This window comes from Portunus trituberculatus, chromosome 47 (genome assembly GCF_017591435.1).
Source record: "Portunus trituberculatus isolate SZX2019 chromosome 47, ASM1759143v1, whole genome shotgun sequence".
NCBI classification, from domain to species: domain Eukaryota; kingdom Metazoa; phylum Arthropoda; class Malacostraca; order Decapoda; family Portunidae; genus Portunus; species Portunus trituberculatus.
Genome location: NC_059301.1, coordinates 22,989,754 through 23,004,753, shown reverse-complemented (window position 1 = coordinate 23,004,753; position 15,000 = coordinate 22,989,754). Strand labels below are relative to the sequence as shown.

The window sequence follows — 15,000 nt, the reverse complement described above, 5'->3', positions numbered from 1 at the left end:
TCACTGGCCTTTACGTTCCCCTAGGTCAGTGCCCCTTTTATGTTAACACACACACACACACACACACACACACACACACACACACACACACACACACACACACACACACACTCACACGTGATGACGCAGATCTTTGCTTCTCTAACGTTTCGACAGTGAATCCTCCTCAGATGAAAATAAATAAATAAATAGATAAATAAAATGTCGCTATAGAAATAAAGACCCTGTGTTCTCTCACAATTCAGTCTACTTATTTGTCAGTTCTGTTTGTCATACTAGCTAATTATAGTTAGGGTTGATTTTCAAATATACGGATGCTAGTTAATCTTTTTTAAACTTCTATTCGAACTTAAAAACGAATACGAACACACTAAAAATGAGAAGATTAGTGAATGAATACTTAAATACAATATTAATAAATAATCAAATGGATAAAAGCGCAGACAACTCAAATACAAATGCGATACTTTATGATGATAGTATTGCACTTTCTTCTTCTTCCGTTTACTTGAGCAGCGTGTGGTGCGTGGAATCCTGTGTGACGTGTGGGTGGCGGAGCGCGGAGTGAGGAAGGGCCAGTATTACACAGTGGAGGTGTTCTTCTCCCACGAGAACTGGACGGTGGAGGTGGAGGTGTTCAACAAGGTGCGGCAGGTCCCCATCGGAATTTCCTCGTACATTGCAGACGCGGTGAGTCACCAAGGAAACACACCGCTGTGGCTGCACGGCGATGTGGGTCAATGTAGCTACACTTGTTCAAGGTTACCGTCCACACCGGAAAGCTATGACAAGCTAGGCCTTTTTTTTTCCTTTCTTTTTAGTAAGCTTTTTCAATTGTTATCTTGTTGGCCTTTTTAGTTATTATTCTGTGGGGCTTTTTAGTTATTTTTTTTTTTCTCTCTTTTGTTGCTCAGGACAACCCTAGCCGCTGGACATCTGTGGTGCATACTTTCTTCTACGAGTACCGCGACGGGCATCCCTCATGGCGGCACTTTGATATTTCACCCTGCCTCAACCGCATTAACCGCCTCTTCCTCATCCTGACGCTCGAGGTTTCCTATACTGAGCTGGTCCACTACAACCTGGAGGCCGCCAAGAACTCCATCAGGCGTGCGGTGGCCGGCATCGCTGGGGTCTCTCCTCTCAGGGTCACAGACATGTTTGTGAGTGTTTCTATGCAGACTGGGTAGTGTGTTTGTGTGTGTGTGTGTGTGTGTGTGTGTGTGTGTGTGTGTGTGTGTGTGTGTGTGTGTGTGTCTGTGTTTGTGTGTGTATTTGCTTGTTTGTTTATTAGTGCTTAGTTTTGTTTATGTAATTCACCACGGTTGTTTGCTGGTTACCCAGCCAGTCTTCCCCATGTGTGTGTGTGTGTGTGTGTGTGTGTGTGTGTGTGTGTGTGTGTGTGTGTGTGTGTGTGTGTGTGTGTGTGTGTGTGTGTGTGTGTGTGTGTGTATTTGCTTGTTTGTTTGTTTGTGCTTAGTTTGTTGTTTGTGTGTGTGTGTGTGTGTGTGTGTGTGTGTGTGTGTGTGTGTGTGTGTGTGTGTGTGTGTGTGTGTGTGTTACGACTTTTACTTCCTCTAAATGATCAAGTTTGGACATCTTTCCGTCAGCTCGAGGCGCCTAGAGCCCGGTGGCAGTAACACCGCGCGGGCCTGGTATCCAAGAGCGCCAGTCCGAAGGGCTCACTAAATCATTCAATCGGTAGTAGCGACGGGTGGTGTGTGTATGTGTGTAATAATAATAATAATAATAATAATAATAAACGGTTTATTAATTAGGCAATGTAAAAAAAATACACTGAAAATGTACACTGGGTGTGTGTTGTGTGTGTGTGTGTGTGTGTGTGTGTGTGTGTGTATGTGAGAGAGAGAGAGAGAGAGAGATGTAGAGAGAGAGAGAGAGAGAGAGAGAGAGAGAGAGAGAGAGAGAGAGAGCTATACAAATAAGATGAAGGACCATTGAGTGGTGTATGTTAACTCCAAGATACAATAAAGTGCTATAGATACAGTTCTCCATTATATACTGCTCCACCCATCACCACCGCCTCCCCCATACAGCTGAGCAGCCGCCAGAGCACAGGGGAGGTGGACGTGTGGTTCGTGCTGCTGGAGAAGCCAGATGTCACGGGGCCCATCATCACCCCGCGACCACAGCTCCTCATGGCGGACGCGTATAAGCTCCTCCTTGACATCACGCAGAACCACAACGTCTCCGTCAAGCTGGACCTCTCGTCGAAGAAGAAGCTAGTAAGTGGGCTGCCAAGTTATGTTTTTCTAATATTTATTTGATTTGATTTTAAGAGGGCTGTTGGACAAGAACAACAAAAAAGAAAAACGGTCCCTTTAACATCAATTCATTATAGAGATGTCAGATAGAATGAAAAAAAAAAGATTCGTCTTGAAATTTCGAAAGAATTAAAATCATAAGGACTATATTCTGAAACACTTCTGCGCCGCAGCTCTAGTACAAAAAAAAAAAAAAGAAACAAAAAAGCTTTTTCCATGAGTCTAAAGAGATATTAGCAAGATTTTTATAATATTAATAGGAGAAACACTCTGAGAAACCGGCAAATAATCTCTGAAAATAGTCATACAGAGAGCGCAAAACGTTTCTGAATACGGACCACAGTCATATCTTTGGAATACTTGTCTTCGTGTGAGATTTGAATAAAATTACTTGCTTAATGATCCAATAGTAACACTTCTTAAACCTTACACAGTTAACACTTTTACAACCACCTGTTGATATTTCCACTCACGTGTTGTAATTAATGACTTAAAACCTCTCCACCATCACTTCTGCAGTTCGTGACCATCAAGAGTGGCTCCCTAACCACCACCACGGAGGCCCTGCACCCACACATGAGACACAGGTCCATTCGTTACCTGAAGGCGGGGTACACTGCTGGCAGCATGGCGGGCCTTGGTTTCTCCATGGCCATCCTGGGTACGTGTGTGGGGATCTTTGTGGGTTTCTTGTTGTGGAGGCGCCAGACCACCAAACCCTGCCATCTGGTGGACTGACGCCGGAGCTATATTGACCTGGCAGGCCCCAGCATACTCACATGAAACACAGCGGGTGTGTGGCTCCAGCGTCAATAGGTATCGACAATACTCAATTACAATGCAAAGGGATTTCTATTCACAGTGATTTGCACAAACAATGCAGGTTACTTCTATAAATATGAAATTATTTAGATTCAACCGGCTCAAACCAAATGCTTGCCTCATTCATTGTATTGTGATAAAAGTATCCATGGCGTGTATAACCTAACTTGGCAAGCAGCGATGTGTGTTGTGGCTGGCGTGTGATCTTGGGCGCGTCAAACACACACCTAAGTAGTTAACCTATAATATGTGCCAGAAACCGTAACGTTTGTTGGGTCATCGAGGTAACCATACACGCACACGCCCTCAAACTTATCTACTTCCATTAAACCTGTGTACAGGAACTTTACGTACATTGCACAAAGTGTATAAACTTAATGTTTAGATCTGAGTGAACTGGCGTTGCTTTCCTGACTAGGTGTGAAATATTGGCACGAAAGTATGAGTATTTCATCCATGGTAATTTTTTCCGTCATCTTACAATCTTCTTTATTACCACTTGAAAATTACTCTGCCCTAAGATTGCTTGTGAAATTATAATAAGCGGAATAACTGCTCAGAACTCAGCAACAATACAGACTGAAACAATATTCATCCATTGAAGAGAGCCATCATTTTGAACCTTTACGCATCAATCTTTTTTACGTGTGACCGCCATGCGTCTCCGCATGTTCACTATGCATTCAACTCTGCGAAAAGTATCTCTTGTCCATCTGATATTCAGAACTACATATACGTATACATTTATACACCTATAAACTTCTTTCGTGAAAACTCAGACAATATTTCAATCATTGATAGCTTCCACCTGTCATGCAATAATTATGATCACAGGTACAAACAGCGCAGTATTAACCAGGTGATGTGATGGATCAGCTTTACTAGTATTCATAAGGCTCACTCATGTGCGTACTAACAAAGCTGTAATGTAATCGCAATGCATTTAATCTCCATTACACTTTTTTTTTCTTTTTATTAGTATCATTATGTAGCCTGTTGATGATCTACATAATATTTATCTATCAGTCTGCATCTATAAACCTTTCAAGTTTCAATCTACTTATCTATCTAACCATATATCTATCTATATCCTATATAATATTACATCTAAGTACGTATGTGTCTATCTCTATATAACTATCAATGCTGGGAACTTGAACAGCGTGACAAGAATAATGAAAAAAAAAAAAGTCCAGCTCCTTCCTCGCAGGTGTTTGTACACTTCATGCGCAGTTCAGTAATCTGAGTCTGGGCAGATTTTTCAACTATACTTCTAAGATAATAATCTCTCTCTCTCTCTCTCTCTCTCATACTAGGTAGTTTCGTCTTATCACACAAGTCCCGGTTTTTTTTTTTTTTTTAACTATTTGCTATTTTCACATCCTGAATATATATTTGATTAATTTCTTCAATTCATTCCATACTCTTGCTTTTGTAGTACGGTGTTTGGAATTCTTATTTCATTTTAATATGTTCTCGTTCCCGCAGTCGCTCTATTAGCTTCTAACCTTATACTATCCAACCTCAGAATGGTAGGACTTAGTAATGCTCACCCGTAGCAGCATGAGAGGTTCTTGGTAGACATACCAGAGAACAACAGCGATTGTAAAATAGTCCCTCTGTAGTTTTAGATAATATATTCTTACTCTTCAACTGACTTCCCCTCCTGCTCCTCCTTGACGCTACCATCCCCTCCTAGGCTTTGTAGAGTATAGGTATGAGGCAGATAATAACTTTGTTGTGTATAACCTCGAGTCTTGTGCTCAATAGTGTAGAAAACATTGATTAATTTGAATTAGGAATGCAAATTTCGGCGATTTTTTTTTTTCAAAATTTAATAAGTGCATAAGGATGAAAAGGTCAATTGTGAGGACGATTAAGTAAGAAAATCGTATGAATTCATTGATATTTTGAGCAACTACTCAAACTGCATTACGCATGTAGCTAATCAGTACTTGAGCCATGCATGTTGCAGGTCATATGAAGAATCAAACAACAGACTGATTACTGTACAAACCATTGTGAAGTTGTTAATGCCTAGACTAATTTTGATAACGGTTCAAAGCATTATTGTGAGATTAGTTAGAGAGGATGAAGTATGAAGTTCCTGGGGAATGAAGAGTGTACATGACCAGTAGTTGTTAAGCAGGGCAGGTCCGGAATGCTCCACTCACCATCGCAACTTGTCCCTAACCTCGGATCTGCCTTGCCTTTAAACTGCTAAAATACTCAACACTTTGGCAAACTGTCGTGCCATCGTCTGTACCAGCTAGTAGTTCTGGCCGTGCTCGCCCTCTCTGCATGGGCTAGGGGTGCAGACGCCTCAGCCTAGCGTGGGACGAGGCGTGGCCTGGTAAGTGTGCCCACCTGTGAGCACACGTCGTCCAATAGTCGTCCACTAGTCGTAAGGAACTTCAGCGTGATACCATAACTTTGTGGCTGAAGCTGGTGCTTCTTGGCACAGGTGGATGTAGCTAGCAATCTTTGACTAGTAAAGCAGGTGTACTCTATATTCTGAGGACGAAGAGTTACACCTATAAAGTATTATGTAATTTAGTTGCATGAAGTTTCCATGCTTCTATCCCTTATGGCGACACTTGTGCCAAAAATGTACCAAGCATCGCCGTGTACATAAATGCCTCAACTGATGCAGTGAGTCTTGTAGGTTACGCCAAGCGTGCACGACATAGAGCAACAACAGTAACTTTTCAGTACTGTGCAATGTTTTCTTTTTTAAGCCAATATACTGTACGTCGCCACAAAGTGAAGGATGTCCTGTATATTACTTTTAGGTGTAATGGGTTTCAAATGTACATTTTGTTGACTACCAAGAACATAGTATTTTTTTTTTTCCCGTTGATAATTCGATTTTAAGGCTTTAGAATTTGAGAGCACAAAACATTACCTAATAATTGTTGCAGGCGTGTCGATGAGTCTTGTGAAGGTGTGCATTGTTTGTCGTGCACCGGTAAGTAGTATATGACTACCGGCAAGGTGAACAGGGTCTGGTATACTAGGAGGTCTGGCCTTATGAATAGGCCGTCATCAAATAAAGGTGAAATACGTACTTACGATTAAAATGAAACTTTCTCAGAAAAGCTTAAGCCGTTAAATGCAATGTTTGTGTCAACGGCTGATAGGGTTGACGCGTTTCCGGTTTGTTCGTAACCCAATAGTGACTGATCTGTGCTAGACGAACCAAAGATGATTTGTATTAGTATGAAATATTAAATTAAGTTCTACCGAGACAAAACTGTCCATGTATAAATATTAGATGCTTACGTGTACGTACTACTTTATAAATTGTTATCTGATAATTTTCAAAACAATGCATGTAATTTAATCTGTAGTTTCTGTATCATACACTGGCATGGAGGCAATATAACTATAAATAATAAACACAAGGAATTAAGTATTTTACAAAACCACTTTATTCATCACAACAGGAAAAGCTCATTGGCTACTGGCAACACAACACAGCCACTAGCACACACTGCAACAAGTGTATCATGTTAACAGAATCCCACGCAAGCCTCAAGCTGTTCCTCTCAGCTTAAACCATTATAGCCTGCTTCCGATACACTGTTCCCTTCAACAAGTACCCTAAAAAAAAAAAAAATACTGCCAATAGCACAAAAGCTACGTAACTTAAGACAAGGGATGACTGCTGCCCAGCTAGGGATTCCTAGCGAGAGGCTGACTCGAGGGGGAAGTGAAGTATTCAGATTGGCAGTACATTCACATTCAGGTAACTCCGCTAAACTTAATTGGAATAGAACCTCCATGAATTCCTTAAGTCATGTTGAGGTGGTGAGGTACGGAACACCATCAGCCTCCTACCAGCAGAGCCTAGTCACAAAGATGGCAGCTGTGGTCCCGTACACATCCCAAAGGCGGTCCACGTCCAGGTCCAGAATTCTACGCTTTGGTTCGATTGACAATTATCTGAAAAGAAAAATCAAGTAAACTACTAAAAGTACATAACACATATCCATTCTTAGACACTAATTAAATATATAAATAAAATGAACTATAAAACAGCTTGCCACACACTCCTTTCCATTCAGTTAAATAGATTACATTAAGGCTTTCAGTTTCTTTGCTGCTGCTGCTGCTATTTATAATAATAATAATAATAATAATAATAATAATAATAATAATAAAAATCCTATGTGAACATCTAAAGTTATGAATACTATCGATACTGCTGCTGCTGCATTAATAAAATCCTATCTGAACATTTTAAGAGTTACGAATACGATAATCCTGCTGCTGATAATAATAACAGCAGCAACAACAACAATAATAATCAAATCCTATTTGAACAGTTTAAGTTACGATAAACTGGATCAGACCAGATAAAGTTAGTTCAAACAATATCTGTCACTGGCATGGAAATCTCCCTCTTCGGACACCACTTACTTCATCAGTAAACCAACTCATGAGGCGGATCGATGTGTGCCAACCTCAGAAAACAGTCTTTTCGAGCTAGTCACTAAAGGCTGCGGTTAACGAACGTCTTTCACTTATTCAGTTCTATACAAGACTAATTAATCAAACTACAATACTTCACAGAGCGCCGGCATGGTCCTCATCTTGAGCCGTGTTGTCAACATGACTTCTATCAACAGCAATACCTACACACATAATCACAATTCTCGCAGTTGAGCAGTTGAAAATAATGACAGCCGAGTGGCTGTAGTGTAGACTAAGTAATGGACGTAAGACTGTAGCTACAGTTAGTACAGGTCTTGCCTTATGTATTGTGTGTGTCAACAGTGTGCTCATTATTCTGGAATGGGAAAGAAAAAAAAAAAATAAATAAATAAATAAATAATACACACACACACACACACATATATATATATATATATATATATATATATATATATATATATATATATATATATATATATATATATATATATAAACGGACCACGGAACACTGGCATCTTTCCCGTGACGCCGTCCCAGCTCAGCTGCCTGGTAACAACTGATGTTCGACCATGGGGCCGGAACGCCGCAGGGTGTGTGTGTGTGTGTGTGTTCACACGAAGATTAGAATATTGTGCTGAATTTTCCCTAATAGTCATCATTCCGTAATTAAAATACCTATGTTACTGAAACGTTTTACGTCCTTGTCTTTAAATACACAACTAACATCTTCCCCATCCAACGTATCTAATGTTTTCGTTTTGGTATAATGAATCGATAACTAAGGAAAATATAAGAGTTGATGTACCTAGTCTAATACTGGCTGTCTTCAATTCTGCTTCGAGAGAGCGAGAGAAGGAAAATAAAACAGTTTGATGCACCTGTAGCCTAATACTAGCCGTCTTCAATTCTGCTGAGAGAGAGAGAGAGAGAGAGAGAGAGAGAGAGAGAGAGAGAGAGAGAGAGAGAGAGAGAGAGAGAGAGAGAGAGATCTACATCTAGTGTTTAGCAAGCATGCCGTCCTTCAAACTTCAGCATTGTTAGCTGTCAAGAAAAACAAACCCATATAAAGTTTACTATATCCCAAGGTTTTGCGCAGTAAAATCACACAAACTAGTAGTATTATGGATGATAGGAATGTTAAAGATAATAGAATAATCATGTGAAAACAAGTGGTACAGTGCAGCTTTAAAGCACCTGTGCTCGTGATTGCGCCTCAGGAAGTTGTGTGAAGAATAATGGGAAGACGAACATGCGTTGGCAACACACGCAGGCATTTGTTGGCTCTTGTGGCCACCAATAGACCATGACCAAGATAAGTGATCGTACCATTTCATCAAGGACATTTTGCTCTCAACAGCCGTGCATTTGATTAAGCAAGTAAGGAAATCATTGAAGATGTTTGTGGTTGCGCCACCCGGCCAAGTTGGCAACTTCTATTGGCCCTGACTTGGCTGGAGTCACCCTGAGCTCGGCGAGACGCACCTAAAACAATGTGCCACTTCTCTTCTCTACGTTGCTATCATTCATTTATAAGAACAAATCAGACACCTTTCCCGATAATTGGGATTGATTACTTGCTTTATTAATCTACTATACTCCAGATATACCAACACGCACTTGAATACAGCCTTTACAGCTTGATATATATTGTGTATATAGGTGAGCTAGTGTATTATTGTCTTCGCGCGCGCGCGCACGCACACACACACACACACACACACACACACACACAGGCTTTCCTGCACCAGCTAACAAAGTAATAGGCTTTCCGCCAACTACGTATTGCTGTGTAAGCACAAGCCGCCCTTTTAAAAGGGCACTCTAATGCCCATTATTTTCTATATAAAATAATACATGTATAAGAAATGGGACGCAACCTTCTCAACACACTACATCGATCACAGAGCAACAATGCTTAGAAAACAAGGGAAGAGGTGAAGGTTATCTGACATGTGATCTACCAGATTACTTAGAATGAAGTTACTGCTTAAAAATTTCAGTGACTCAAGTTAACATTCCATTGTATTTTGTAAGAGCCAATGCGTTCATAAGGAAATAATCTAGGTTCTGTGTTATGTTGAATGATTTAAAATAATTACATTACTGTCATAGCTAATACTCACCACCATATTACGGACAGAGCCGCACTTAGTGTTTTATGCTCGTGTTCTCAGCTATCCTGTTGTTGGTGATGTTATTCTTCATGTTATTGACAATCTTCCTGGTGTGCCCGTCAGTTTCCTGGTGCTTGTTCTGCTCCGCCTCTATCTTTGTCCTGTTCTTGCCACTACCCCGGGAATGCACCAACTTCTCGTCGAAGTTGTAGTGGTCGTACTTATCGAAGTAAGCGTCCGACATGATGGAGATGCAGCACACAAATATGGAACCGAGTACAATGAGACCAGGCGTAACACCCGTTTACCTTCGCTTCCAGAGGAGTGATGGCGCACGGGACATGCGCACGTGTCTTTAAAGGGCTGCTCGAGCCACACAACCTTCTTCTCATTGGTCGATATGTTGTTTAAACTCTCCTAGACGTCGCGCAACCCTTGTTCTGATTCGCTGCCTGGCGGTTCTTTGGTAACAGGGTTATGGTTGGTGTGTACCGCTGCATGACGTCAGTATCAAAACCAAACAGTGGTGGCCGTGGCCCCGTAGTTTGTTCCCCCTCCTCCCGAACCTCACCTGACGGGGCGCTACGTACAGCAAAGGAACTCCATGTAGTATACTGAAAGAAAAACTCGTAAATATTTCCTTGAACTGATAATCACATACGACATTATTCATCATGCAGACATTTTTCGCAGTACAAATTGCACATGCTCATAGGTAACAGCTGAAAAATCATTAAACAATGTTATCATGATGCATTTTGTGTATCTTTCAGCTACGGATCAGCTTCTCTGTTCAAGTGACATTCGGCCCTCGGGTTGAGCAGGGCACAGGTGGTGGTTCGAGGTAAGGCTGGCCCCGTTTGACATGTGTGGTGGTAAACACGTGCCTTGAAAGCCTGCACTCAAACACTTCCTCTCACTTTTTAAACACTTCCCAGTAACCACACTACATATACGTACTACTTGAGTAAACGTGGGTACTACTTGAATAAGTTAAGAATAAAGAACAGTAAAATTAGTATATCAACAATAGACATGGCAGAATTTAACATCACAGGCCACTGACAGTTGTGTGACACTGTTTCCTTTGGTTTCCTTGTCACGTGCACCATCTGTCTGTTTACTACGCATTGTAATATGGGTGCGTTTTTCCCTTTTGTTTATTGTTATTAAGTGTCTTCATGGAGTGAGTGATTTATCTCAAAACTTATCGCAGCTGTCGCCCCATTGATAAGAGAGAGAGAGAGAGAGAGAGAGAAGTCCTATAGTAACTGGTTCAGACAGCTATAACCTTCAACCATGAGTCACACACACACACACACACACACTAGTACCACATACATCTAACCAACCAACACTTCCATCATATTTGAATCTTTTAAAATATTCCGTGGATAAACACGTGAATACTTTAGCCCCGAAGATCTACGCCGTACCAAAAGGACAGGTTTCACCCGCAAATAGGTGGTGATGCACTTGTTTCACAATAGCAGGGGATTAATAGAGTGGTTGATCAAGACCACTCAGATAGCCTCGGTTATCATGGTAGTGATTTGTTAGTGAAAAGGGAGGATAAGTTGATGACAGGCTGCAATAAGTTTATCTTTATTCCACTTGTTATTGTTATTGCTGTTGTTATTGTTGTTGTATGTTCTTGTTCCTTTTAATACCACTTATCTTTTCTGACACACGGTTTCTGTTAAGTTCATGTCTTGCTTCTTTTTTTTTAATGTTTTCACTATTTCCTTAATTTCTTTTAACGTTGGGAGACATCAAGAATAAGACGGGAAATACCAAGAATGACGACTTACTGATTAGATATATCATATGTGTCTGTCCAAGTGATGTATTAAGATTACTTGGACAGACACCAACGTACACTATACTCAAACTAATGTTATCTTATGAATACTAAAGCTTCTAGAGATCACAGAGAACGTGCTAGTTTTCCTTGTTTTTCCTCTTAACAATGGAGTAGAATCCTTGATAACTATGGCTAGAATCACCTGAACAATCGTGAAGCCCCCAAAATTACAACAAAGCCTTTCAAAAGATTCGAGATATGACGACAAAATGTTTGAGAATGTTATCGCAATGTAAGAGACGGAATGTAGACAGTTACGTTGCACTCAAGACTTATAGGTCAACAACGACATTAATGAAGTGTAAGTGTATGAATGATGACTGATTAACACTGAAGTGGCAGATAGCAAGGCAGTAACGGTGCGGAAAATGTTGCTACCAGTGTTGCTGCATGATGCTCTTGTTGTTATGGCTGCGTGCATGGTGCAGCGGCAGTGGCGATGCTGATAGGGAGGTGACAACCTGCTTTGACTAAAGCTTCTTGTTGCTCAGGTTTCGTGTTAATGGTGGTGACAAGTGATAGATGACATGGCGAAGAAAAATCACCACCGTTTACATTTTTTGTACTTTTGTTATTAGTGGTAGTAGTAATGAAAATCTCCATTATCATCTTTTCGTGTTTTATTACTGCACATAAATCCATGTCAAAAGTGAATTGCTGTCATCATGACTAATATATTTAAGTTTTGTTTATATATATATATATATATATATATATATATATATATATATATATATATATATATATATATATATATATTTTTTTTATTTATTTATTTTTTTCCATCATAGCAGTCGTGGCGGTAAGATGGGACCATAACATCAAGGAAGCTGGAAAAAAAAATAAATAAACCATATGTGGAAATCTCTTAAAAGTATCATTTGAAGTGGTTGTTGAGGTGGTCATAACGGTACTAAATAGCGGAAACCGAGAGACGGGAACATCTTGAAATTAAGGCATCATTTCTAATTTGAAGGCTAGTATTATAGCACATGACATACTACTGTACATAGCAAAACCATAACCTCGGGAAAATTGTAAAGGTGGTAGGCTACGCGGCGATGGTGATGGTGGTGTGGTGGTGGTGGGACAGGAGGAAGCTCAAGCGCTGTTGCCAAATGTTAGAGTTCTTTCCTCTCAAGATGTCCACGGAAAAACTTTGATTATCTTTGGGAGAAAATTACAAAATCCTCCAGTGTCATTAGAACGATGAAAAGGATTACGTGCACTGTCATAACAAGTAGGACAGTATTATTGCACCACGTGTCCCAACTTCACCTCTTGTTTTGAGGATGATTAGTGAGAACGGTATGCAATCAGTTTATCTTGAGTCTGAACTTGTCTAGGGGGCTCCGCTTCTCCCACGAGTTGCCGCTGCCTGCTGCTGACTGACTACATGGCACGTACACAACCATGCTCGATGTTGTTTACTGCCAATGTGTGTGTGTGTGTGTGTGTGTGTGTGTGTGTGTGTGTGTAACTCAGAAGCTTCTTAGTACCTACACTTATTTTTGTATATCCTGTAGCTAACCGATCTCTCTCTCTCTCTCTCTCTCTCTCTCTCTCTCTCTCTCTCTCTCTCTCTCTCTCTCATTATTCCACACCATGTAGCTTACGATGAATTACATCACAGTATTGCACCAGATTGGCTACACCTCAATTCAGAGAAGCTAAAGGGAGAGAGGCTGGGGGCGGATTCAAGATGTTTCAGCAGACTTCAAACAAGGCCATCTGTAGACACGTGATGCAACTCCATTGCTGAACTTTGGAGTGAGCGGGGGCCCGAGGGGGTTTAGGTAGTGAGGATGGAGATGGCACGTGTGTTGCATTATATCTACTAGTGATGATATGAGACTGTAGGTGAATAAACTTTTTTACATCAATACAGGTGATATCGGTGGAGGTGAAGTCGTTTTGGTTATAATTAGGTAATGAATGATAGATTTATATACATAGTACATATATACTTATATTTATTATTTTGAGTTAGTTTCTTGAATAGTGATAAGATTAATTCAAGAAACTACTGCTGTTACTGCTGCTACTACTACTACTACTACTACTACTACTACTACTACTACTACTACTACTACTACTACTACAACAACAACAACAACAACAACAACAACAACAACAACTACTACTACTACTACAACAACAACAACTTCTACTACTACTACTACTAATAATAATAATAATAATAATAATAATAATAATATTACAACAACAACAACAACAACTACTACTACTACTACTACTACTACTACTACTACTACTGCTGCTGCTGCTGCTGCTGCTGCTGCTACTACTACTACTACTACTACTACTACTACTACTACTACTACTACTACTACTACTACTACTACTACTACTACTGATGATGGTGGTAGTGCTGCTACTACTACTACTACTACTACTACTACTACTACTACTACTGCTGCTGCTGCTGCCGTTTTGCTGCTACTGCTACTACTATATTCTGTCTACTCTAAAATGGCTCCTGGATTTAAAACACATTGTAGCTTATTGATAACATAATTGATTTGATGCGAATAATGTTTGTTTTCTGTTGATCAACGCACTTATTATAAGAACAGCTCATGGTTTTCCTCTAGATCTGACAACCACGCAATCCCTGAGACACCATTCAAATCGAGACCCAAGAGCAATTTTAGAGTAGACACTACTACTACTACTACTACTACTACTACTACTACTACTGCTGCTGCTGCTGCTGCTGATACTGCTATTATTACTTTGATTTGGAGAAAAGTTGAACATGCTGACTAGCTTTGTGGTCTGTATAGTCAGCTGAGACGCATTTCCGGTTGCTGTATGCAAGCGAAGGTGAAAGGCGACATATTACTATACCTAAGACTAACATTAATAACCAGCGTTACTGAATTGCTGACTGCTTAAACCATTATCGGTGTGTTCAGACTAAATATGAGAGAGAGAGAGAGAGAGAGAGAGAGAGAGAGAGAGAGAGAGAGAGAGAGAGAGAGAAATTCATGAGATCGGCGGAAGGAAAAAAGAATAACTCCATTTCACACTCTTCATTCCACCAATAAAATAAACAATGTAATGATAAATGATAAATACAGATACAGATAAACACATACTTATGGATCATCCAGTATCATATAATTACGCCATTAACCTTGTTTAACTTTACAAACTGACAGATGCAGTATCTTTGTTTAGATTGCGGTACAAATAACAAATTCTATAAAAGAATGTTTAAGTACACAAATAACATTGTTGTTGTGCCTAGTCACTTGAAATATTGGTGTGTGTGTGTGTGTGTGTGTGTGTGTGTGTGTGTGTGTGTTATATGGTTGCTTTGGTATTTACTGTGTACTGAACAAATTATGTTTATCAGCACCACAATAGTCTCATGTTCTATTTTTTATTAGCTGTATAATATTATGAACACACGTTTGCAGAACATTTGTTTATACTTGTATGGAATGCTCAC

General features: G+C 40.1%; 1 protein-coding gene and 1 long non-coding RNA gene across 3 annotated transcripts in view; one reads left to right on the top strand and one right to left on the bottom strand.

The window, feature by feature from the left end:
- The window catches only part of LOC123520631, a 15,497-nt gene extending 8,982 nt beyond the window's left edge, over window positions 1-6,515 (top strand). The window contains exons 10-13 of the mRNA XM_045283100.1: window positions 517-690; window positions 915-1,163; window positions 2,058-2,246; window positions 2,805-6,515. Coding sequence (XP_045139035.1) covers window positions 517-690; window positions 915-1,163; window positions 2,058-2,246; window positions 2,805-3,023 — 831 coding nt within the window. The 3' untranslated portion in view covers window positions 3,024-6,515. The remainder of the gene's footprint in view (window positions 1-516; window positions 691-914; window positions 1,164-2,057; window positions 2,247-2,804) is intronic.
- LOC123520632 lies at window positions 6,516-11,484 on the bottom strand. 2 transcript variants are annotated; one of them, XR_006679323.1, is made up of 3 exons: window positions 11,470-11,484; window positions 9,668-10,272; window positions 6,516-7,052 (listed from the first exon to the last, which is right to left on the bottom strand). It is a non-coding gene; the product is annotated as an uncharacterized LOC123520632 (long non-coding RNA). The 2 variants fall into 2 exon arrangements; XR_006679322.1 differs by lacking the exon at window positions 11,470-11,484 and adding an exon at window positions 10,725-10,739.
- Window positions 11,485-15,000: the final 3,516 nt, after the last annotated feature.